The sequence below is a fragment of the Perca flavescens genome, chromosome 1, assembly GCF_004354835.1.
Source record: "Perca flavescens isolate YP-PL-M2 chromosome 1, PFLA_1.0, whole genome shotgun sequence".
In the NCBI taxonomy this organism is placed as follows: domain Eukaryota; kingdom Metazoa; phylum Chordata; class Actinopteri; order Perciformes; family Percidae; genus Perca; species Perca flavescens.
Genome location: NC_041331.1, coordinates 38,347,718 through 38,374,990, shown reverse-complemented (window position 1 = coordinate 38,374,990; position 27,273 = coordinate 38,347,718). Strand labels below are relative to the sequence as shown.

The 27,273-nt window shown below is 42.9% G+C and overlaps 1 protein-coding gene across 4 annotated transcripts in view; it reads left to right on the top strand.

Annotated features, from left to right (window-relative positions):
- samd4a (sterile alpha motif domain containing 4A) overlaps positions 1-27,273 on the top strand; it is a 76,848-nt gene that overhangs the window by 29,929 nt on the left and 19,646 nt on the right. For 3 of the 4 annotated variants that reach the window (XM_028577080.1, XM_028577072.1, XM_028577085.1), the window contains exons 3-4: positions 18,234-18,830; positions 24,276-24,563. In XM_028577080.1, the coding sequence (XP_028432881.1) occupies positions 18,234-18,830; positions 24,276-24,563 (885 nt within the window). The remainder of the gene's footprint in view (positions 1-18,233; positions 18,831-24,275; positions 24,564-27,273) is intronic. The other variant, XM_028577091.1, reaches the window with a different exon arrangement.

Genomic DNA, 27,273 nt, shown 5'->3' with positions numbered 1-27,273 from the left:
AGTGTTTTGTAGCCTATAATATGTTCTATAGCAGAGGTGCCCAAATTCTTTCATATGAAGGGCCAAAAATGTATCTGGATGAAAGGCCACGGGCCAAAAAGAAACACTGCTCTTCAATCTGCATTTATCTCCCATATTACAGAACGTTTATAGTTATTTATCACTTGCAATAGTGTGAGACATGAGCCCTGTCCTTGTTTTTCAAAAGTCTTTCAACATTAGGGCTCCAGCTGACTTACTAAATGTTCTTTTATCAGTGTGCCACTGTCTCGATCGCTCCATCTTGACTGGCTGACCAGTTTACATTGCTGTAAAACTCTGAAGTACTTTTTAGCTGCACAAAACAAAGTTTCGTAGTCATTACAGTTAGGATTTTACAGCACTTTCAAAATAAAAGGAGAATAAGCATGAGCACATCAAGTGCCATGGGGGGCCAAAACAAAGGGAGCACGGGCCAAACTTGGCCCACGGGCCCCAAATTGGGCAGCCTTGTTCTATAGTGTCTCCTGCTTTCCATTATGAGAGAAGAGTGATGTGGCAGGAAATCCTGGACTGACCAGTTGGGTTTGGATGATGACCAGTAAAAACCGCAGGCCTGCCTCCTACTGTAAGTGATGATTTGAATCATCCTTCGAGGCGCTCCCAGTTCTAAGCTCCTATTGTAAGTCGAATGGTTGGCCTCTTTATTTGTTTTGTAGATTGTTAGTTTTATTATACTCAAAGCAACACAGGAAAACGACATGGCAGGCTATAAACCTTTACAAACAGTGTCGTGCCTCAGTCACCAAACCGTAACGTTGACTGTGATGGAAATGGAGAAGGTAGGTGGGAACGTGGGGCAGAGTGATGCAGAGCATCGGTGAGGGCAGAGCAGCTCGATGAGTGCCCCGTTTGTCCCTCCTTTCGGCTCGCTGCTTCGGTGCAGAAATCCACCAAAGTCAGCAAAATGAGCAGATGTTGGCACCGCGGTCTCTGCTGCCGTCCAGTGTGATCAGTGCTGTCAGCAGCCACGCAGGAGAGCCCGCTTTCCAGTCTGCTAAGCTTGTTTTTTTCTGAACTATGATCAGAATGCACACTTTAAATTTCTTTAGACTGTGCTAAGATGATGTTTTCACATCACACATGATGTCTGAAGGCACTAAAACACAAGTTTTGTATTCATATCTGCCCCGCAGACTTGATTCCAAAAAGTGACAGGCATGCTTTCACTTACATTTTAGCAGAGTAGTGATTGGTTATCACCACAGATCAAACATAGTTGTTGTTGAGGCAAACCAGGTGGTTACTTTTACTTACTTACTTTACTTGAAGCTATCTACATAAGAATGACATGACACTGTCATGAATATCTCAAACATTATATATATATAACATCCATTTAATGCAAAATGGATGTATATCAGTCATGTTTGTTTCAAACAACCTATTGTCCAAATATCCAGATCAGAGCAGCATGTGTGCAGCAGAGCGTCGGCCAGTGAGAGCAGTGTAAATTACCTGCTGACTGGTTTCCTGACAGCTTGACTGCCTGTTTCCTCTCACTCTGCTCCACCTGTCCGACTTGATGACACACACAGATTATTTAGATGGACGAGGAGATATTTTCTCTCTCTCTGCTCTCCTCTTCCTCAGTTCGCCACTCTCTTAGCGGTCTTTGCTTGGTGATGTATGTTGTTTTTCAGGGTACATTTAGTTGATTTTAAGTGATGCCAGGTTGAAATCTGTAATGCAGCTGTAATGGAGAATGATGGCAGATACTTTCTCTGTTAGGGCCTGCACCAAATTAGGTCGATGGTGGTTTAAGCCCCCAACTGTGACTTCAAGGCACCTAACCCTAACCCTAACCATTGCCTAATCCTTGTGCCTTCCAGGAAGACGACGTTGAGGGCTTAAAACACCAAACGTCACCAAATTTGTAGTTTTATAGATAATAGATTATCAAATCATCATGTTCTCTAATTACAGTACCACCCTCTGTCTAATTTTATAAAAAGACGAGACTAGATCTGTCAATCTTCCTCTATAATAACATTAAAAAAATCTCGGTGGATGTCAATGAGACTATAGTCTCGGACGACTACTTTGCAGCGGCTCTTTGCGGAGCTTAGCGCCACCCATGACGATTCTGATTGGTTTAAAGAAATGCCATTAAACCAAAGCAGTTTTCCTCCCATCCCCGAATGCTGCGTGGAGTAGCCAGACCCTCCTTCAGCGCGCTTTAGAGGAGGGTCTGGCAAAGTGAGACTAACGAGACTATGACTGCGCGAGTCACAGACATGGCAGAAAGACATGGCCCATCGGCTGCAGCTATATCCATATACACCAGCCGTTCAATGGTATGTTAGCCATTAAAAATGTCCCATATCACTTACTGGTATTCTGAGAAATGGCTGAACTTTACTTAGGCATTAAACTAGACTAGACAGGAGTAAACGGCACTCCTCCTCCACCTCTTCCTCCTCTTCTTCTCTCTTCAGTCAGTTATGTGTCATTAGGTCAGGCTGAGGCCAAGGTCAGGCTGATCCCACAACACTGACTCTCCCCCTCCCCCTCTCTCTCTCTCTCTCTCTCTCTCTCTCTCTCTCTCTCTCTCTCTCTCTCTCTCTCTCTCTCTCTCTCTCTCTCTCTCTCTCTCTCAAACAGTTTCTCTGTTCTCACTTTCAGTTTCTCTTTCGTCTTCCTTTTCTCTCTCTCTCAGCTCTGTTTTCCTCTCTCTTGTTTATTGCATGTATTATTGTGCCGTCTTCTTGTTTATTTTGCAATCTTTTTTCTCTCTTTCTATTTTCTCTCCCTCCGGTTGAAACTTGTTGACACCAGTGAACTTTACAGTCTGACTCTCGTATCCACCCCCTTCCTTCCTTCCTTCTTAACTCCCTTATCCGTGTGTGTGTGTGTGTGTGTGTGTGTGTGTGTGTGTGTGTGTGTGTGTGTGTGTGTGTGTGTGTGTGTGTGTGTGTGTGTGTGTGTGTGTGTGTGTGTGTGTGTGTGTGTGTGTGTGTGTGTGTGTGTGTGTGTGTCTGCCTGCCTGCCTGCCTGCACTTGGACTGCCTGTCAGGACATGGACTCTCATTCTCCCCTCTCTTTTTCTCTGGGTCTCCCTATGGGTGGGGCGATGCAGCATGTATTAGATCATTTCCATCATATATTTTGTGTTTTGTTTGTTCTTTTTTGCTTGTCTTCTGTTTCCTACTTATTTCTGTGCGTTCTTTCTTCTTTTGTGTGTCTTCTTAACTAATATTAGTTCCTTATTTTTTTGCTATTTCACCTTTTTTGCTCTTTTTTTCTTTCTTTGTTTTGCTTGTTTACTTTATTATTATCCTCGTCTGTTTTGTGTCTTTTGGTCTTGTCTTGGAGCCTATTTTTTCATTTAGTTATCTTGATTTCTTTCACTTTATTTGTTCAGTCGTTTCTGTCTGTTTTGCTGTTTTGGTCTACCTTTTGCTTTAGGATTTCTTACTCTTTCTCTAACTTTCAGTATTCTCTTTTTATTCCTTATTCACACCTCGTCTTCTATATATGGTCTCTACAGATTTTTAAAGAAACTTAACTCATTGTTAGCCAGAGCTACCACACTTAGTCCCCATTATTGGGATTGCAACAATAACAACAATGACTGGGACAAATTATTTTGCTGTTGTGTTTTTTTTTTTTTTTTTGAATAATGCTTTAATTTGTAGTTTAATTGAAATGTATGTTATCTGCTGTTTCAGTCTCTTTCCATTTAAAGTGAAAGATATACTTGTGGGAAGAAAAACCTAATAGTTAAAGTGTCACAAGTGTACTATAGACATCAACCATCTACTCATCCCATGCCAGTGTTTAGTGTTGACTGGACGTTGTGATATTGTGGCTCATGAAATGTGGTGTGAAAAATACATGTTTTACTTAGTTTTAAAAAGAGCTTTAGTACAGAGTAGGGGTGTGTGTGTGTGTGTGTGTGTGTGTGTGTGTGTGTGTGTGTGTGTGTGTGTGTGTGTGTGTGTGTGTGTGTGTGTGTGTGTGTGTGTGTGTGTGTGTGTGTGTGTGTGTGTGTGTGTGTGTGTGTGTGTGTGTGTGTGTGTGTGTGTGTGTGTGTGTGTGTGTGTGTCCCTGTCTGTCAGAGAGCTCGGCTGTGGATCCGTTAGAAATCACTGCATTCTTCAGCTGCAGCTCTCTGTGGTATGCCAGCACATTCCCCACTGCTGAGCTGGAGAATCCACTCGGAAAGCAGGAGCGGGAACTTTTCCTTTCTACCCTGTCCCACCCCTCACTCCACCCATCTACTACTCTGTCTGTCTTAAGTTTGTTCTCTTCAAGTAAGACCCACCCTATCCCCCTTTTCCTCCTTCCACAACTTATTCTTAGTTGTATAAACTACGTTTTCCAAATTCCTTCCTTATACCGTCTGGGCCTTTTGTCTAAACCATGACGTCTTTTTTTTTTTTTTTTTTGTGTGGACTGTATGTGAGTCTAAGCTGTGTAATGTGTTGTTCCAGGACCTTTCATACAGACATTTAATTCACCTTCCATCTCCTCCAGCCATGTCTCGCGATCTCTCTTGGTGTTTTCCAATTAGCTCGTATTGGCCTCAATGGTAGGTGGTTTTCCTAAATTAGGCCCCCTTTCTCTGTTTTATTGTTGGTCAGCTCTCTCTCGCTTTCTCTTGGATTGCTGTCCTCCAGTTGGTAAAGGGAACCCACTGTGTCGGACGTGGTGTTGAATCAACAATGGCTATAGCAGGTTGCCGGCAGCGGGACAAAGTGAGCCAGTCTCGTGTTTGTTTTGCTAACAGCAGAAGCAGAGGACAGAGGATTAGAGGACACACACATACAGAGACGTGTAAGGATTTTCCATGGACTAGATTCATTCCTTAAACCGAAGCCATCTTCCTTACACCTCAGCTATAGCTTCATCTTAACCCTAACCAAAATGTAATCTAATCTTTACTTTAAGCTCAAAAAGCCCAAACTTTATTGTAGTAACCTTGCAATACACACACACACACACACACACACACACACACACACACACACCCCTGGTGGTTAACCAATTTCATAGTGGGCTGTTACGGACATTTTCTAGGTGTTAGTGGGGGTCAAGTGTAAATACACACACACTTTTCCACACACTGTCCTTCTCACGTACATTTACTCTCTTTGTCTTTCTCTCTCTAACACACACGCACGCACACACACACACGAAGCTTTTGTGTCATTGGAAGTTAATGTGTCCCTTTGCTAACCACTAATATGGTCTTAACTGTTGTGCTAGCTGCCTTGTTGTGGCTTTGTGTGCTGTTGACCCATCTATATTTAGAACGAGAGGAATCATGTGTCTGACAAAGTGTGTGTGTGTGTGTGTGTGTGTGTGTGTGTGTGTGTGTGTGTGTGTGTGTGTGTGTGTCCACTGGGTTGTGTTTTCACATAACCAATGTGTAACAAATGAGCTAAAACCATCACATTGTTTCCATTTGTGATCACAGAGTCGGGTGGGAAGAAGACACGCTGTATTTCAGCCCAGTGAGCATCCGCTGCTCTCTCTTGGTCAATATTAAGTCATACTGTAGAAGCCAAGTCTGTCTTTAAAATGTCAGTAAGAGACCGCCCTGCTTTTCCACATAGATGGCTGATTTTGTTAACCCAGTCACATTTCTCTGGGTGTTCAAAGGATATGACCGTGTTCAATGTAATAACTTATGTTGCGAGAAGAGCTTTAATTTTCTGTTTAAGTACCCACATTCCCTCGAACTGACCCTCCCAGAATGGGGTTGAACCATCCTCGGAGAACAAGGAAGTGAACTTGGTGCATTCAGCTGTGTGTTGTACAGTATTGATAGATATTGCTGAGGAAGATGTTTTACATGTTAGGAACAAATGAGTCACACCCCTTACTCAAAAACTCAAAGGCTACATTCACACCGCAAGTCTTAATGCCTGATTCTGATTTTTTGCTCAGATCCGATTTTTTTGTCTGGCTGTTCACTTTACATTTCAAAATGTGGCCTATATCAGATTCCAGTGTGAACTGTTTGCACTTTCGAACTGACCCGCATGCGCAGAAGAACAATAACAATGACGTCAGACGCAGCACGCTGTTGTACTAAGGTTAGGGAGGTTATGGAGGAAGTAATCCTTTTCGCTTTTATTTCAAAAATGTTTGTGTAATGGCAGCTGTAACATTAATGAACAGGTGCTGAGGAGGAGAAGAATGAAGAGAAAGAGAGCCAAGTTGGCTATTTTGGCCTTTTGCGGGGTTATGGCTGCAAATTCACTACAGAGGTCTGTGTGGATGCAGAGACGAAGCCAGGAGTGGTGGGACTGTGTTGTGAATAGCTTCACAGAAACGCAGTTTATTCAAAACTTTCGGATGTCGAGGGCAACTTTTGATTATCTGTGTCAGCGACTCTCCTCCAGACTCCTACGGCAGGACACTCAATTCAGGCGACCCATCTCAGTGTGGAAACGTGTCGTAGTTGGGCTGTATTGGCTAGCAACGGGGGCAGGATACCGCACGCTGGCTAACCTGTTTGGCATCGCCAAGTCCTCTGTGTGCGCGATTGTGCACAAATTTTGCAAGGCCGTGCACCAAGTCCTCATGCCCGAGTTCATAAAACTGCCCGAACGAGATGCCCTCCAGAAGGTCCTACAAGGCTTCCAAATGAGGTGTGGTTTTCCACAGTGCGCTGGAGCAATTGACGGGAGTCATATCCCCATCATTGCCCCAGAAGAAGATCACGTTGACTACTTCAATCACAAAGGATGGCATTCGGTTATTCTGCAGGGAGTTGTAGATCATGAGTTCTGGTAAGCCTACTACAATTATGAAATAATATTTCTTTACTTTACTTGTGCTAGCCGTCATTGAGTGAAAAGTCAGATTTAGGTTTATACAATTAATAGTTAAATAATGCTGCCTTGTGATACAGTATGGCTTGTTGTACCTATACCTAATGGTATTAAAATCTGATAGCCAGTCTGTTTATAGTAACCCTCTGTTTGTTTTGACAATCCCCTACTGATCATTTCAAATTTAGCCTACATATTTACGTAAATGTTGCACAGTTCAGTAATTGATTTGTGTTTCTTTTCACAATTGTTTACATGGACAAAATTATAAAGTAACACATCACCTGTCCCCCTAACAGTTTCACCAACATCTACACGGGATGGCCTGGAAGTGTTCATGATGCCAGGGTTCTTAAGAATTCCTGTGTCTTTGCATTGGCCGAGAGAGGGGAGCTTTTTCCACCAGTAAGTTTTTCATATACACACATATATATATATATATATATATATATATATATATATATATATATATATATATATATACACACACACACACACACACACACACACACACACACACACACACACACACAAAATCCTATTTGGAAACAGTATCTCACTTTAATATTGCAGTTTTGTTAGAACATAAAAAAGGAGATGAAAATGTTTACAGAAACATATTATAACATTAATAAATTCAACTTCTCTTATTTTCCATTGCCAAAGGACACAGTGGAGATCAACGGTGTCCAAGTACCAATCATGCTGCTTGGTCACCCGGCGTACCCCATGCGGAGCTGGCTGATTAAAGGGTACACAGATACAGGGAACCTGACAGTGCAGCAAAGGTACTTCAACGAGCGACACAGCAGAGCCAGGGTGACGGTGGAATGTGCATTCGGCCGACTGAAGGGGCGATGGAGATGCCTGGGGAAACGGCTGGATGTTGACATCTCTATTGTCCCTACCATCATAAGTGCATGCTGCACTCTCCACAATGTGTGCGAGAAGCATGGTGAGGCCTATGAGGAACCTGGTCAAGCTATTCTTCAGGACAACAGGATAGCAGATGGAGAGGCACAAGATGCTGCTGAGCCAACAAGAGTCAGAGAGGCACTGGCAGAGTTTTTTTACAGCCAACACTGATTCACAAAAGAAAATGACAGTGTTTAAACATAACATTTTCAAAGTGTGGAGTAACAAAACAATGTTTTCAATAAAAATGGTAAAATGGTCAGTTTTTTGTTCTGGAAAAAAAATAAAAATAAAATGCATCCCTTAAATTCTAAGTTGTGCAGGTTTATGTAAACAACTATAATAATTGTCATCAAATTTTCCACACAAGGATTTTTCTTGGCCCAAAAATAAGAAAGCCTGCTCGTTTTTATGTTCTCCTTTGAATGAATACTCCAAAAATGTTAATGTTCAAAATAAAATTATTCTGCTATAGTGCAAGTCTGTGTTGGTTTAATAACACTACACAACATTAAAACTGTAACCTGAAATCAAACGGTTAAAGATAATCTGAACTGTAATTAACCTTTATAATGATGGATACACTTTGCATAGATTGACTGAAAGCAATTCACAATAACGTGTTCTGATTTACTTTTCCTCATCATCTGGAGGTTGGTAGAGTGGTGGATGTCCTGAGGCCTGGCTGAAGTGCTGCTGAGCTGGACCTTGAGGGTGTGCTGACACCTGGCTGAAGGGCTGAAGTAGATCTGGAGGATGTACAGAGGGATGGTTGAAAGGTAGAGGTTGAGCCAGATCTTGCAGGAAAGGCTGGTTTGCTGTCTCGTTACATGGTGGAGACTGTGAACCCATGCTAAATTTAGGGGGCTTAGAAAAGTTGTAAAAGGTAGGCTGAGGTGGCAGTTGTCTTGGGTTGTACTGTGAGGGCTGGACTGGTGCTTGGTAGAAAGGTGGACAAGGGGAATTTGACCTTGCAAGAAACTGTGTGAACATTGAGAGCATTTTGAGCTCATGTTCATGCTGTGCTGCTTGCATTTTCAATTGAAGCTCAGTGTCGTCTGTGTTGTTGAGGGCACTGCTGATCTTTTCAGTGAAGATTTCCAGTGTTTCCATCTTGGTCTTCCTTTTCCTGCTCTTGGCAGATGTAGCTTTAAGAAAGAGGAGAAAGTGTTTGGCCATTGTATTGCAATCACAAAAATAATATAAGGAAAAAGTTAGCATTAAAACGGTAAAGAACAGTGATAACAGAATACAAAATAGTAATGGATGGGTTAGCTAAGCGGATACTTTACTAGTGATTTAGCAACAGCCTGATAAAAAGATTCTTACTTCCAGAGGACTTGGTGGCTGTTGTGCTTCTTCCAGTGGTCTCTCTAATGCCTGCAGCTGATGAGCTTTCTCCAGATGTAGATGGTGCAGGGGACACAGGGGACACAGAAGATGCAGATGGGAGTGACTTGGTGGTTGTATCATCTGGTGCAAGCAAACCTATCATGTAATGTTATAATCTGATGTATTCTATGCAAATATTATGAGCTGGTTCACGTTACCACTTACATAACATCCTCAACACACCCGTTACCCTGAGAAGATGACGGTAACATGGTAGCCCCCCCTCTTAACTTATATGTTAGGTTATAATATGGGATTTGGTTCTGCAGAGCAGGGTCAACAGTGTACTGGTTCATATCGTAGATAGACTGTGTACATTTTTGAATGATAGACACGTACAGGGTAGTCTCTGCTTCTCTGATGTCTTTCCGAGTTGTGCAAAGAAAACTGTGAGCAGCACTTGTTACAGTATATACAACCAGACTAAACTAGATGAGCAGCTGAATTCTGTTAACATATTTTCCTCTAACACTTAACACGCCAACTTTTTAGCTTCCAAATGTAAAACTTCTTTGCAATATTTATTTTATAGTAAAGTGTTTCGCTCCTCTGAGTTTCAGGCTCCTCTTCGCCTGCTTCGTAGCTATCCAGCAGCTCCAATGGCTGGCAGCTGGGTTTATCACCCAAAACACGGCTTAGCTCGTTATAAAATGGGCAGGTGATGCGACCACGGCCGCTTCGGTTATTGGAATCATTTGCTTCTTTAAATTTAGCTTTGAGGCTTTTCACCTTCCTTTGACACTGCAGCCACGTTCTCCCGTGTCCCTGTTCTTCCATTTCGTTTGCAATTTTTTCAAAAACTGTGTGGTTACGATATGATCCTTCTAGTTTAGATTGAATTGAAGTATCTCCCCATACATTAATTAGGTCTAACACCTCACTCTCCCTCCATTGACTTGCTCCATCACTGTTCTACATGTTGTAGGTTTTAGGTCTAGTCAAGTTTTTCCCGCCGGCACATAATTGTGACAAATGTCGATGTAGATTGACGTAAAAGTCGCATCAGATCTGCCTTGGCTGTTCACACTGCGGACGCATTGAAAAAAATCGGATCTGTGTCTGATTCCGGACCACATATGGAAGTGGCCTGAATCTGATCTGTGTCTGATTCAGGAACACATATGGAAGTGGCCTGAATCTGATCTGAAAAAATCAGATCTGGGCTAGATTTGAGTGTTCACACTACTTCTGAAGAAGCTTGACCTGGTCACTTTGGCCTGCAGTCTGAACGTAGCCAAAGAGTCTTGTGTGCTGGTTCCAGACCTCTTACTGCGGACTCATTTCTATTAGTCCATCAAATTACAGGGTGTGTCTGAGCCAGAAAAATGGTGACCAAATAATTGACACAAAAAGTTTGACAAATGAGATCTTACCTATACAGACTATTGTAAGTCAACTTGGAGAAATAACAACTTGATTAGGCACAATTGTTTGTTTGGCATAAAAACCATTAACTTCTCCTAGCAACAACTATTTATTTTATTTTCTTATTTCTTGAGGTAAGTGCTTATCTGCCAACAGTGTTTTTGCTAATGTTGTTGTTAACGTGTTTAACGTTACCGTTATAATGGAAATCAAGCTCATCGGCTTGTCAGCTAAGATCAGCGAATTGTGTTGTTAGCCTACAATGTTAGTTAAATGTTAATACGACACCGGTACCTTAACGACCGGTAGCTACCGGACCGAATAGCAACGCGGATTTCGGTGCCACGTTAGAGGGAACTGAAACATTGCCGCATGTCACGCTAGTTAACACTACACTCGGCAGCAGGTAACGTTAGCCTACCGTTAGCTAGTTAACACTACACTCGACAGCAGGTAACGTTAGTCTACCGTTAGCTAGTTAAAACTAAACTCGACAGCAGGTAACGTTAGCCTACTGTTAGCTAGTTAACACTACACTCGACAGCAGGTAACGTTAGCTAGCAGCTGGAGTTAACACGGTTAAAATGCTGACAGCTAAAACGGTGTAAAAGTGTCTGTATTTCACTGGAGAGGATTCCAACAGCAGTCTGTAGCTGCCACTGTCAAAACAACACAGACTCCTCGCCTCGCCAGCCTCATGGTGCATTCAAAGTTATTGTAAAATACCCTTTTCCCATCCAGTGGTTGTTTTTGTCGTTTAACAGGAATTTACTGGTGCAATAAGTTATTATAAGTTATTATTACATTTTTAATAAATCATTTTATTTTGACTCTTTGGCCTTAGCAATAAACAAGTCATTCTTTAATATCGCCGACTGTCATTTTGTGCTCTTTTAATAATAGTTGGCCGACTTAAAATAATATATATATATATATATATATATATAATATGAAAGTATCATTTTAGCACTGGGAAAATATTATGTATTATTTTCTTCTCTGGGGGGGTGTCACCTTTTTCAGCCCTTCTGAGTTTGCAGGTATGTGCTAACAGGAGTTTGCTTCATGTCTAAAATTAAACATTAGACCTGCGCAGACATTAGAATAACCCTTGGATTGAAATGCTGGATTTGGATGGAAACTGAATTTAATCAATCCCTTGCTGGAGTTTTAAGCTCTCCTATGGGAGGAGGGGTAGCAGATCTATCTGTGTATCAGACTGAATGTGGACACCATGGGAATCGTGTTCAACAAGTGACCAATGTCCATTGCCTGTTACACAGTGTAAAGACAAAACTTGGCAGCTGAGTAGACGTCAATAAGAGTTCAAGCTGAGAAATGTTTTTTTTTTTATTAAAGTCATCTCCAATCAACAGCAGCTTAAAATGTCAGAGCATCACTCAGAGATTTGATTTCATGTGGAGTTTTTCCCCAATCGAACATTTACATCAACTTTTTTTTAATTACAACTCAAATCTCTCAAGTTCTCTATAGGAATAACTATCTGATTGACCTGGACAATTTTCTCGTCTTAATGCCGTGATCCCCTTTTTCTGTTGTACTTACTTCAATGCAGACAAGGGTATCCAGGTTGTGGATGAAAAGGTGGGCGGTTTGATGCCAGGTTGACAGAGGAGGGATTGTACTGCGAGAGGCAGGGCTGTGATGAAAGCAGCACCCTTGTCTTGGTGCCAGAGAGAGTGTTAGAGGGCAGTGCCTGGGCAGGGTGGCACAGAGTTCACCAGAAGGGAAATGCTGTGTCAACCCCCGAACAAATGACTCTCTGTCTGAGGTTTTAGTGTTTGTGTATGTCAGACTCTCTCTTTTTTTACAGTGTTGCTTCTCAATCATGCTGATGTGATTCATCAGTTCCCAGCATGTCCCCGTCTCTCTGTCTGGCATGAGAGAACCAACTTAACATCCTTTGTCTCGTTGAATACCTCGCATTGGCTTTCTCTCACTTTGGGTTTGTATTGTTTAGTCTGTTGGACTGTTTTTTTATCAGTCATGTCACATTGTATGGGGGCACTCGCGCTTAATCCACGTGGGATGCAGAGGTGGGCGAGTAGACCAAGCCCCCAGGAAGAGCACGATGTCTTAGCTGCACCCTCTGTCCCAGAAAGACTTTTCCCATAGACTTTGCATGGCGAAAGAAACTTCTATATTTCAGCAGATATTTTTTTGGGGGGTACATCAACTTACCAGCCAGTCACGTTTTTAAAATGTTTAACATTTACTAGTAGCCAAATCCAGAATTATTAAATTAGCCATGATGAATGCGCATAATGGACGCAAGCAGACTGCACTGCCCATGCTCATATGACTGTTCTCCCAAGGTCCTGTAGCTGTAACAATGGATAATGCTAACGCTATTGGTTGTAATCAATGTTGGGAAAGTTCACTTTCTACATGAACTAGTTCAAAGTTCAGCTCACAAATTTTAAAATGAACTAGTTCAGTTCATAGTTCATACTTCAAAATGTTTAACTAAGTTCACAGTTCCAAAAATGAACTTAGTTCATAGTTCTTTTTTCCATACGTTGCTTCAGTTCAATGTGCCGTTTCAGGTTTGCTGTGGATATAACTGAAGTGCGGATTTTCTTTTTGAAAGCCAGCGCGCGCCAAGTTTGCACAGAAATGTAAGATTTATCCCATCCTCACCGACCTTGTCATAAAACTCGTTTTGATGATCATACGAAGCCTCCATGCTGCTTTTTGTTTTGATGAATCATGCGGCGGTGCAACACTGGTGGCTGGTGTTGCCAGATTGGGTGTTTTTTCCGCTACATACGAAGGCCTGTTTACGGTATGTTTTAGCTGGGTTTAGGCCTGGAAGGCTCTATAGAAATCTGGCGCCCTATTGAACGACGTTAAACTGAGAGAGCGTGCCGTTCACAGACTCCAGAATGAATTAGTTTACAGTAACGTTCATCAGGCAGTAATGCAGTACGTTCAGTTCACGTTCGCCCAAAATACACTGGTTGTAATTCACCATGTGTTCTATCAATACAGCCACGGTATGTATGCTGTAAAGCCTGTAACGTGGATGAGAGATGAAGCCATGTATGTTATCAAGAGAAGCTCTGTTCACGAAACTGCAGGCTAACCATAGTAGCTAGCGCTAGCTAGTAGCTAGCTAGTAGCTCAACATAATGATTACATCTCCTTGGTTGTCTAAGTACATCCATCGTTTATTTAGATAAGCTAGTAGTAATAAGATATGTTAGTGAATATTTGATACAATGAAATGGCGAGTTCATGAGTTCGCCACTGGTAAGAGACACAAGAGAGAAGCTCATGAATGAGCATGTTGCTACCGGTTGCCACGACAACACAAACAAACTGTTGCCGGTGCTCATGTCCATCGTGACGCCATGGTCCAGTCGACGCGGAAGATCCGAGCTCCATGTTTGCTTAATGCGCTTTTGAGCACTCTCATTGGAATGAACGGGGCTTCCCACCGAACGCCGTATCCAGTTCTCTTATTACATCCCTGGAGTAGACTCCTAGCTCCAGTGTAGTTCACAGTGACACTTAAGGCCATTTTATAGTCCTGTGTAAAATCAACGGCCTTAGCCTGACGCGCACCTCTCGAAAAATGAAACTACACGTCGCAATGACGACGCTCGGCCGTGGCTTGGTAGCGTCACATTTCCCCCGGCTCATTTCCTGGTTCTCCTTCTCCATAAACAACATGAAATCAAGGAGAGGGTTAACTTCTCCTGCTACAGATTTCCCACCGTGGTCAGAAAGAACAGGGGAGACACTTTGTTTCTCACTATGACTCTAGAGTCGCTACTCACTCCAAAGCTAATCGCCGTCACTCTCTCACTTCTCCCTCGCTCTATCTCACACACACACACAAACACACACACACACACACACACACACACCGGCTCGACGCATTCACCAGCGCACAAGTATAAACATCAGGCCACTTACGTAGGCGAGAGCTCTGCGTGCAGCCTCCGCGCAACTGTAACGGCCTTTAGGCTGGGACGGTTACCGCGTTACCACATTACCGCAATACCGCGGTCACGTGACGCCAACCGCGGGTCTGAGCTCGTACACCGCAAAAATAAAAAAGCTGCCGTGTTTACCATTGCACATTAGCCTAGCAGCTAGCAGAGTTTTCTTCTGTTTATAGCTTAATGCCGATAAAACAGCACGGTTGAATTTCAGCCTGCACGCATGTTTGGTAGCGAACTGCTGAGTCGCCCTCTCTGCTCTCTGTCTGCTCAGCTACTAGACGGGCTGCACTCGGCATTGTCGGCCAACTATTTCATTTATATTTAACTTTATTGACAAAAGAGCTTTCTGAACTGTCTGTGGAATGGATCTACGGAGATGAGAGAAAACAGCGTGGCCCTAAATGACAGCAAAGCTCATTGAGCTGAAATGGAAACTCTGTGCTGCAATCTTTTAGTCTATGGATGCAACATATATTGTAAGCTTTAAGCCGATGTTTTTTCGGGGGGGCGGGGGGGGGGAAGCCATTCATTTTACTGGCAGTATTGACAATAGATAAAGCCACCGTGTCTTGAGAAGCTCTAGCTTGTTGTTTTATTGTTCACTTTTAACTCCCTTTACATCAACTTTGCTACTCTCCGTTACCGCTCGCTCTCCTTGTGCGACCACACGGGCACTGACATCACTCACTTAAGGCACCCTGCCATTCTCGCTCTAACCTACGCTACTGTCATAACTGGGGCTGCGGTTAACCGTTAGTAATGTGTTGCTTCTTCACCGCGGTAAGAAAAAAACTATACCGTCACAACCCTAGTGATACTCTGATTCAGAAACAAAGAGGAACAGAGAAATAAGGAGGGAAAAGAGGTGTTGGTATCACTGTGTAAAGAGGAATGGTAGCTCAGTGTTTCTGTCCTCTGTCAATGTTGTAACCTCAGCTTACCCTCCTTTTTTATTCCTGTTGGATGAGGTTAGCACTTTCTTCTCAAGGCTCAGGACGGGAGCGACCACGCTAAAAGGGGGTGTGACATTCATGGGGAAACTTTCTCATTCTGTCCACTTTGAATTTAAGTAGTTTTTGTGCGGTGTGACTAATAGTAGGGCTGCACGATATGATGAATAAACAGATATTAAATTGTGCTCAGTTCTGCATTTCTGCTGCTTTCAGTAGTCTGCTAAAATACAACAACTTGCTTGTGTTGTTGTGTTGGCCGTTATTTGCAAGTTATTCCAAAGTGGTTTCTCTATGGATTCACGTGAATGATTGTCTTCATTAGCGAGCTCTGGTGGAGTCGGGTCCAGTAAGTTACTGAAAATCTGTTCTTACAGCCAGTAACCTACAGATGAAAACAATTGGTATAGGGGTTGCACCTCCATAAATGGACAGAGCATGATGTAACTGGGAACATGATTATTTTCATTTATTTGCTTTGAAAAATCTGCCCTGTGGTAATAACAGCAAAGTTGTTGAATTTAGCTCGAGGCATTTTATTTGCCGTTGGTTGAGTCTCTGACACGTAATGTTTAGTCAGTCCTTTTTATGGTCTCTGTGTAATATGTGTTAGTAGACAAACATATACTGTCATACAAATGTGAAAAAGTTGAAAACATTTTACTTTCAACAGTGAAATGGAGATGTTTAAAAGTTGGCAGTGCACCACTGCTTCTGTAAGTGTTCTTAGAGGATGTATCAGGGTTTCTGTGTTACATCTTAATGTTTTCCAGTCATTTGGAAAGAAATGAGTTTTAATCACGGAACAATTCCTGTTCTCTGATGGACCGAGGCTTGCCTCATTCAGAGGAATGAAGGATGACATCATCCCTGGAGCAATGGGGAGTAACTCCCTGGCTCCCCTCACACACCTCGCTCCCTTAAAATGTTTATTTTCTCATCCTCCCTCTCAAACTAGTTTCTACCGCAGTCTTCCCCCACCTCCTCTTTCCTTGTGCTCTGTCACTCCTACTCCGCTGTCTGCTGAGCTTCGGGACAGCCTGGCCAAGTTCACTTTGTCTTGCCCCTTCTTTTTATCCATTCACTGACATGGATCTGAAGGTCTTTTCTTCAAAAGAAAATGCCCGTTTTATTGGAAGCAAGCTTGTGTAAAACTTAAATTTAAAACGAGTGGGCAAATTGAGTAGGAGTAGCCTATCCTTTTTTGCTTTTAATTCTGTTAACAATTTTTGAGTAGTCAGGTTCACATTTTTTAAGAATGTAACTATTCTGCATCGATGTAGTGACAGACCATAATCGATTATTGCCTAATAATGTTACTTGTTGATTTTAATATAATAAATAAGGTAACGGCAAGAGAGCATTTATATATGTATCTCTGTCCTGTTCTTCTCATCAGTGAGGCTTTCTTCTCTTGTTTCAACTAAGTGAATACATGACGAAGTGACTGGAAATTTTCATTATTCTGCAAGAACAATCGCGATTGGATGTTAGAGCCCTTCTGTTCTGGAAACTGCTGAGAACACCCACTTATGGTCAATATGCTTAGGACATACAGCCATACATCCTCTGAATGCTCTAGGTCTCTAGTTTGAGGCTGTAGAGTTTCATGAGGCTGTGATTATCCTAGAGCTCTCCACAGGTCATTGTATACAGTGACACAAGTTTCAAAAAAATGCTCTCACTAAATTGAAATGGCTACTATGGGGACTAACACCATCACACATTAATAAATTTGCTTTTCATTAAATCCACAAGAGTCTTAGCTTTCCAGTCATACCCAATTTATGCAATTCCAATACCCCAGTATGTAAAAATATTCAGATGCACCATTTTAGAATAGGCATTTATACTGCATGAGATCTGCATGCTAAGTGCCCAAACTGCATTGGATTAGCATAAAGTGGGCATGTCTTTAAAGGGGAAACTCGTGGGTACCCATGGAACCCATTTTTCTTAGGATAACTCGAGTTAAGAGGTCAAGAGACCCCTTTGAAAATGGCCATGCTAGTTTTTCCTTCACCAAAATTAGCCTAAGTTTAAAGGTTTATATAGCCTGCAGGTGTCCTCTCGATAGGGCAGAGAGAACTATACGTCATCACAAAGTAGACTTTGACATTGGGATATCTTTGGACAGAAGGACTAGCAGATGCATTTTCTAGTTTAACCTCACATGTCTGATTTAGAGACAATACCTTATGGGTTAAGGATGACCGTGGTGGTCATATTCACACAGACACATCTCCCAAGCAGGAAGTGAAGCCGACCTGCGTCCTGTCTCTATTCGTGTGGCTGTCCAAAGCTGTCGTACTGACCAGTTGATATCTTTAGCTCTGGTCCAAGATGATAGGAATGGGCTCCTAATGGCCCACTGACTCGGACAACAATAGAGCTCCATGACCTCTGGGTTATGTATAGAACTGTACTGCCACCATTAGCAACCTACCGAGTTGGCTGTTTAGAGTAGGATGACAGTGCAGTGGGCCTGACATCATCTTTGTGTCTTCCATTTCAACCGTGCATGTGTTCACTAATCCATCTGTCCATCAATTACATTCTCCTTTGCTACCACCTCGGATACCGTGAAGCTGAAATCTTAGATTATGTATCCAACAGTTTTCGGTTCATAACTGTGGTCCAGTCAGGTCTGTCAGGGTCACGATTGGCTGGTAACCTAATGATACGCTGACATTTGAATTCATGCGCTCATACACTTAATAGTCATACTCTGCACAAGTTAGATTTTCTTTTGAGCACTGTTGAAAAAATGGTGAGTTATGGGTTTGTAATGCTTATTGTGTTTTTGTCACCTACAGGGGTGATCAGCCAGTGGCAAGGCGAGTCTAAGGAGCGGGTCATCTCGCTTGTCCTCACCCATCTCCCGCTGCTCAAACCCGGCAACGTTGAAGCCAAGGGCGAGTACATGCGCCTGCTGCCACGCATCCTGGCCCACACCATCGAGCATGGCCGTCACCTGGAGGAGTCCCGCCAGCTCCTGTCCTACGCCCTCATCCACCCAGCCACCTCCCTGGAAGACCGCTCCGCCCTGGCACTCTGGCTCAACCACCTGGAGGAGAGGGCCGCTGCCCGGGGAGACTCACTGGAAAGGCCTCCTCCTTCTGGGCCGCACCACCACCACCACCAGTCCACGCCTCCATCCACCCTCTCCTCATCAGGATCCTCCTCCTCCACCAACACCTCTTCATCAGGCAATCTCTTCTCCTTGCATCACCACCAGCGCTACGGCTCGGACGACCGCCTCAATGGGTGGCAGAGCTCCAGAGATTCAGGGCTGGGCGGAGGCTGGCACCCGCAGCAGCAGGGCTGTGAGAACGGGCACCTCCTTCTCTACCCATCATCCTCTGTGCCGGCAACCATCAACACAGTTGGAACTGGTGGAGGCGGTAACACTAGTAAGTATAGTTTTAGGGCTGCAACTAACTGACCGACTGACTTGATTAGTTTGGTCTATAAAATGTCAGAAAATGGTGAAAAATGTCGATTAGGATGTCCTGAAATGTATTGTTTTGTCCACAACAAAAAGATATTCCGTCATAGATGAGTCAAGAAACTGGAAAATATTCACATTTAAGAAGCTGGAATCAGAATTTTTACTAGTTGGCAATTTATTTAATAGTTGACAAATAATCGATTAGTCCTGTGTGCCTTGTACTGTGTTCAGCTCATTTCTAATCATGTGGTGCTTTAGCAACACAGATAAAGTCAGCGCGCGTGGTTGGTTCTCACAGTGTAGCGCTTGATAATGTAACAAATACAATAATGTAATATAATAGTATGTGTAAAATGACTGCAACAACTTTTCTATTTTAAAAAAAAATGGAAACATTTAAGGTATTAATATGCCCTTTAAAATATCTAAATATTAAAAGAGCACCAGCATTTCTAACTCATGTCCATTTTGGTATTTTCATTCCTTCTTTCCGCCTATTATTGTTATTTTAAACAATACATTTGTCTCCCTTATCCGTACCCATGTCATGTTTTCATAAGGATAGAGAGCTGTTGACCGACATTAGGGATGTACACCTTGATTTACATACTGTAGGCAACCAGCATCACTGCAAAATGATACAAGGCCAATAAACCTAATTTAAAGTTGTCCATGAAGGGTTTTCACCTGTTTGCTCCATATACTTTATCTTCTGACTGACTTGTGTAATTGCCCTGAAAAAACTTTTTTATACTGTGCCATCATTAACTTATGAACTTAAAGATGGGATTGACCTCCCAAGAATTGATTTAAATCAGCCAAATTGTTAACTAAAATAAAATGAAGTGAGGTGGGCTGCTTTTCAACCCCATACTGGCTTGTGTACTTCTAATTGTCAAGGTAGCCAAAACCAATAAACCATCTGAGAAGACCTCAGTGATTACAGCCACCTACTCTGGGCTGGCCTGATGATCGCTTCTCCATCTGGGATGGCCACCTGATCGGCCGCGCCTTGCCACATTTTCACACTAGGGTCTTTAAGCTTTTCTCTTCCTTGTAGTTAAAATCGTAGGAGTTTTTCTGGTATCAGCTGTGCTTGATTGGATAATGATAATAATTGACATTAAGCACAAAAAAACCCTCTGTATAGCATTTGGCAGTATACAAAATACAACGCTTATTTAAATTCGGTTCAAATGTTGGTTTCATTATAAAGACACTCTAAACTTACCAAACACTCTAAATACACCCTGAGCACACGAAATAGCCTCTACACAGTAAATACACTCTGAACAGCCCACATAGCAACTACAGAGGCTGTGTGAGGTGGAAGACAACACACAGAGAGGGCAGGGCTGTTGAAATTGAGCATAACTATGGTCAGAGCAGGATATTTCCAGACAAGAATGTAAGGGCTCTGTATTTTTTTTTTTTCTGGGAGATGAAAGAAACAGCTGAGGGTTTATAAATAAAGACACATTTAAAGCCCTGCTCACTGCTCCAAGAAAGATCCCCTTATATTTGTGACTGCTAGCAGCTTCAGTCCGACACAAAAGACCTCAGGATTTCACAACTGATAAACTAGAGTTACCCCAGCCGCCAGCACAGGATTGGTGGACCCAGTGAGCAGGTGCTTTTCTCAACAAATGAAAGTGAGCATTGAATGGACTAAAATAGACGTGTAGATATTTAGTTAGATGCAAAGGAAGATGTGTTTCATTGTGTCAATGCTTTTAGCATCAGAGCTTCTCAATTGTCCAATCAAAATGTGTGTCACAGAGCAAGGAATACAGTAATCATTTTGATCAATAAAAATCCAACATTGACATAAAACATATTACTTAGCCAGCCCTCACCCCCCCCCACACACTGTTCATCTGGTCAAGATGGTGATAACAGGAGTATAATTGTCCAGCCACATCAACCTGTGTGCCACTGACACCACATCCTGTTGCCCCCCACACCCCACCCATACTCTGCCGTAGTCCAAGCCACAGCAGCACATACCACCCATCCTATCCCTTGTAAGGCAGCCTTTGTGGGAGACTGTATTTAGGGAAAATGGCTAATATTTAGGGACTGGAACTTGTAATGGTAGCTGGGCACCTATTTTAAACGGGGCCCATGAAGTCCTATACATAGCGCCAACAGAAAAAGGACCGCATATAGGAGGAGGAGGAGAGAGCCTGGAGTATTGGTGGCAGCTTACCCCGTCAGAGCGGCGACACAAAAAGCTCTCTGGCTCTCCACCTTTTTATTCTGTTTACCTCCTTTAGCAGGAAAAATCAGTTAGAACCGCTTTCAGTTGTAACTGTTAACGTGGTTTGACCCCAGTAAGCCTCCATCATGAATTCATCCTGAGCACAGATTTGAATTATTAATACAAAAATGAGGTGAGAGAAGAAGATGGAGAAAGGAAGGTTTATCATACGGACATATTTTTTTGGTAATGGACTTATTCCATTGTACAGGATAAAATCATTTGTAAAACAGTGATATTTCATCCTAATCTGGGAGGTGTTTGGCACATAGCTTCAAAGGTTGAGTCTCCAAAACCAACAAGAAAGTGAAGGAGCAAATTTAGATCAAGCCCAGGTGAATATCTTTTTTTTTTTTTTTTTTTTTTAAACTTTATTAACAAAACACAATTTACAAAATCTCTCATTGGGAGACTAATATGCAGAAGATAGTTAAACACCGTGAAATAGAACAAATTACAATACAAAAAGTAAATACAAATAAAACTAAAAGCCCAGGTGAATATATGTGAGTGAGTATGGCTTTTTTGCTTAGTTGCTTTAGTGAAACTTGATAAATTTAACTGTTGAGCAACACATTTTGCAGTAGTTATAGATCTAAGAATATCAGAAGGCTCTCCGTTTGAGAGAAGTAGTTTATTAAAGTCTGGATGGCAGCAGTTGCTGACAAACAAACATATCAGGAAATGTTTTGTGTGTTCGTTGCCTGAGTTCTCTCACAAACAAATACGGTGTTTAAATTTTACATATGAGCTGGATAAGAAATGGGTCACATTTAGTGTTTTGAATATGGTAACTACCACAAAATGTGCTTTTGCACTGCTGCATAAAAGACAGGCGTACAGTGGGGGAAATAAGTATTTGACCCCTTGCTGATTTTGCAGGTTTGCCCACTTACAAAGAATGCAAAAATCTACAATTTTAATCATATGTACATTCTAACAGTGAAAGACAGAATCCCAAAGAAAATTCCAGAAAATCACATCATATGAATTTATTAAAATTGATAACCATCTGATGAGGAAAAACAAGTATTTGACCCCCTGGACAAACAGCAAGTATTCTGGCTCCTACAAGCCAGTTAGTCTTTCTTTAAGACACAGCCCCAATCCGAACCAATTATCTACATCAAATACACCTGCCTCACCTCGTTACCTGTATAAAAGACACCTGTCAACACCCAAACAACCAGCATCCAACATCACCACCATGGGCAAGACCAAAGAGCTTTCTCGGACATCAGGGACAAGATTGTTGATCTGCACAAGGCTGGGATGGGCTACAAGAGAATCGGAAAGCAACTTGGAGAGAAAAGATCAACTGTCGGTGCAGTTATCAGGAAATGGAAGAAGCACCACACCACCGCCAACCTCCCTCGGTCTGGGCCTCCACACAAGATCTTGCCTCGTGGGGTGTCCCTGATCATGCGAACGGTGAGGAATCATCCCAAAACCACAAGGGGGGAACTGATGAATCAACTGAAGGCAGCTGGGACCACAGTTACAAAAGAAACGGTTGGTAACACACTACGCCGTCATGGATTGAAATCCTGCAGCGCGCACGCAAGGTCCCCCTGCTCAAGAAGAAACATGTACAGGCCCGCATGAAGTTCGCCATTCACCACCTGGACGACTCAGAAGAGGCCTGGAAGAAGGTGATGTGGTCAGATGAGACCAAAATAGAACCTTTTGGCCTCAACTCAACTCGTCGTGTTTGGAGGGCAAAGAACACCGAGTACAACCCAAAGAACACCATCCCCCCCGTCAAGCATGGTGGTGGCAACATCATGCTTTGGGGGTGCTTTTCAGCCAAGGGGACGGGACAACTCCATCGTATTGAGGGGAGGATGGACGGGGCCATGTATCGTGGAATTCTGGACCGACATCTCCTTCCCTCAGTGAGAGAGCTGAAGATGGGTCGAGGATGGGTGTTTCAGCATGACAACGACCCTAAGCACACCGCCAAAGCAACAAAAGAGTGGCTGAAGAAGAAGCACATCAAGGTTCTGGAGTGGCCTAGCCAGTCTCCAGACCTGAATCCGATTGAAAATCTTTGGAGGGAGCTTAAAATTCGAGTTGCAAGGCGACAACCTCGGAACCTGAATGATTTGGAGGCTGTCTGCAGGGAGGAGGGCCAACATCCCTGCCGAATGTGCACAAACCTTGTCACCAACTATAAAAACCGTTTGACATCTGTGCTGGCCAATAATGGCTTTTCTACAAAATATTAACATGCTGTTTGTCCAGGGGGTCAAATACTTGTTTTTCCTCATCAGATGGTTATCAATTTTAATAAATTCATATGATGTGATTTTCTGGAATTTTCTTTGGGATTCTGTCTTTCACTGTTAGAATGTACATATGATTAAAATTGTAGATTTTTGCATTCTTTGTAAGTGGGCAAACCTGCAAAATCAGCAAGGGGTCAAATACTTATTTCCCCCACTGTAGGTTAGGCATAGTTGGGGGGAGGGCAAACGTACAACGAGATGCATGTCAACTTGTGTAGGTATATTTATTTCAACATAAACTTGTCTCCTAAAAGATCTACATGCCTAAACATTATATCATAATTAAATAATGTCTCATCCCATTAAACTTAATTTAAACATTGTAGACCTCTCTCCCTATGCCCCGTGGTTGGTGCTAGACTGAGAACTGAGCCCCCTAGCAAGCAAGTTTACTTGCCAGCCGGTCGCAGCGGGCTGCTTGGTTCCTTCGCTTCCTCACCGCAAGGAGACTTCTTGCCAAGAGAATGGATGACAGCTAGCCATCTCCCGGTGTCTGCTGTCGTCTCGGTGCGGAGTGAAGCAGAGGGGGCCGTAGGCTCTGTGCTGTTTTGTTGTTTGTATCATAGCAATGGTTTGTACATCAGGTTTCCCTTTTTTTAATGACGAATGGATTACCACTGCCTGCTGCCATGGAGAGTTATTTCCTCTCACGCAGGCGCAGGACATACATGCTCGTTGTCCATCGCTGTAGTCTTGCGGTGAGTTCAAGTGCAACTTTTTTGGCCAAGACACAGGCGACTTGAGGAGACGTAAGGCGACGCCAGAGTCGGGCTTCGTCGCAACTAGTTCTTTGCCATCAGCCCCTTTAGCTAAGCTCCATCTCACAGCCTGCACCTACCTGTCTTATTGTTGTCTGCAGTCCTGACGAGTGGAGGTGGCAGCCAGCAGCACAGTCCCCTGAAGCGCTCAGTGTCCCTCACGCCTCCCATGAGCGGCCCCAGCAACCAGCCTCTGGCCCACGTCTGGCTGTCCCAAGAGGACCTACGGACTGCTAGAGGCCCGGCCCCAGACCATGCACCTCTCTCACCCCAGAGCAGCATTGCCTCCTCGGGCAGTGGAGGCAGTGAGCATCTGGAGGAGGGTGGTTTAGGAGGAGGTTCAGGTCTGCATCGCAGTTCCTTCCATGATGAGGGCAGTGGCATGAGGGGTGAGTAGTATGAAGGGCGGGTGAACACTTCGTAGGACAATTCAATTGAAAGTGAATGCCACTGACTGATTCACACACACTGTTGAAATGCACACGCACAACAGGTTCAATCAAACTAGTGTCAACCTTTCTAACACCTTTTTGTTCAGACATACTTTCCCTTAAAAGAAGTCCCCAATACTGCCTAGAAAAGCACTACATGTTACATTCTAATGACTTATTTTGAACTGCTCCACGAAGATACCATGTTCTGTTATGGTAAGATGGAGGCAGACAACAGCAATGGATCAGGTTACAGGAGACAAATGTATCACTTGGTGTAAATATTTCCAAATTGATATTAAACCGTGTGTTTTATACTGCCTAATGGACTATGAAGTGGAGCTGAAGGGTTTTATTGTCGTAAAGTGTTTTGATGATGACCGTCTGAGGGGTCTTTGCTTTTCTCTCCTAAATATAAGCTTTTCTCTAAGACCTACAGTAGGTGTTAACAAGGAGACAGACATGACCAGTTCAGTGAGGAACCTTATATGACAATAATAATAAGGTTAGCAGAGCATTAACTTCTCAACATTTAATGTAGGTATATAAAAATATATGTTTTGTTCCTCACAGACTTTGTTTTAAACTCGTATCACAATAGCCATTATTCAGCTAGATCCTACAACGGTCTAAGTGTGATCAAAAACTGAAGTTTGTATTACTTTACTGGAAATACAGTGAGGAAAATAAGTATTTGAACACCCTGCTATTTTGCAAGTTCTACCACTTAGAAATCATGGAGGGGTCTGAAATTGTTATCGTAGGTGCATGTCCACTGTGAGAGACATAATCTAAAAAAAAGAAAATCCAGAAATCACAATGTATGATTTTTTAACTATTTATTTGTATGATACAGCTTCAAATAAGTATTTGAACACCTGAGAAAATCAATGTTAATATTTGGTACAGTAGCCTTTGTTTGCAAGTACAGAGGTCAAACGTTTCCTGTAGTTTTTCACCAGGTTTGCACACACTGCAGGAGGGATTTTGGCCCACTCCTCCACACAGATCTTCTCTAGATCAGTCAGGTTTCTGTGCTGTCGCTGAGAAACACGGAGTTTGAGCTCCCTCCAAAGATTCTCTATTGGGTTTAGGTCTGGAGACTGGCTAGGCCACGCCAGAACCTTGATATGCTTCTTACAGAACCACTCCTTGGTTATCCTGGCTGTGTGCTTCAGGTCATTGTCATGTTGGAAGACCCAGCCTCGACCCCTCTTCAATGCTCTAACTGAGGGAAGGAGGTTGTTCCCCAAAATCTCGCGATACATGGCCCCGGTCATCCTCTCCTTAATACAGTGCAGTTGCCCATCCCATGTGCAGAAAAACACCCCCAAAGCATGATGCTACCACCCCCATGCTTCACAGTAGGGATGGTGTTCTTGGGTTGGTACTCTTCATTCTTCTTCCTCCAAACACGGTTAGTGGAATGGTGAACAAAAAGTTCTATTTTGGTCTCATCTGACCACATGACTTTCTCCCATGACTCCTCTGGATCATCCAAATGGTCATTGGCAAACTTAAGACGGGCCTTGACATGTGCTGGTTTAAGCAGGGGAACCTTCCGTGCCATGCATGATTTCAAACCATGACGTCTTAGTGTATTACCAACAGTAACCTTGGAAACAGTGGTCCCAGCTCTTTTCAGGTCATTGACCAGCTCCTCCCGTGTAGTCCTGGGCTGATTTCTCACCTTTCTTAGGATCATTGAGACCCCACAAGGTGAGATCTTGCATGGCGCCCCAGTCCGAGGGAGATTGACAGTCATGTTTAGCTTCTTCCATTTTCTAATGATTGCTCCAACAGTGGACCTTTTTTCACCAAGCTGCTTGGCAATTTCCCCGTAGCCCCTTCCAGCCTTGTGGAGGTGTACAATTTTGTCTCTAGTGTCTTTGGACAGCTCTTTGGTCTTGGCCATGTTAGTAGTTGGATTCTTACTGATTGTATGGGGTGGACAGGTGTCCACCCCATACAATCAGTATGCAGTATTTATGCAGCTAACAACCTCAAACAGGTGCATCTAATTTAGGATAATAAATGGAGTGGAGGTGGACATTTTAAAGGCAGACTAGCAGGTCTTTGAGGGTCAGAATTCTAGCTGAAAGACAGGTGTTCAAAAACTTATTTGCAGCTGTATTATACAAATAAATAGTTAAAAAATCAGACATTGTGATTTCTGGATTTTTTTTTTTTGATTATGTCTCTCACAGTGGACATGCACCTACGATGACAATTTCAGACCCCCCCATGATTTCTAAGTGGGAGAACTTGCAAAATAGCAGGGTGTTCAAATACTTATTTTCCTCACTGTACATTACATGGGATGGAAAAACCAGTGTCCATATAGTTCCTGGTTGCACAGTCCTAAAAGTCCCTGTTTGCTCTCAGAGCTTCTGCAAGTGTGTCAAAATGAGTCCTCAGATGAATATAGAGCAGCTGAATTGCAACAAAATAGTTTTTTGGGGATTTTCAGCCTTTAATTTGACAGGACAGCTAGGTGAGAAAGGGAAGAGAGAGAGAGGGAAGACATGCAGGAAATCGTCACAGGTCGGATTCAAACCCTGGACCTCTGCGTCGAGGCATAAAGCTCTCAGTATATGTGCGCCCACTCTACCCACTGAGCTAACCCGGCTACCACCACATACAATATTAAATGAGGTTAATTGTTCAC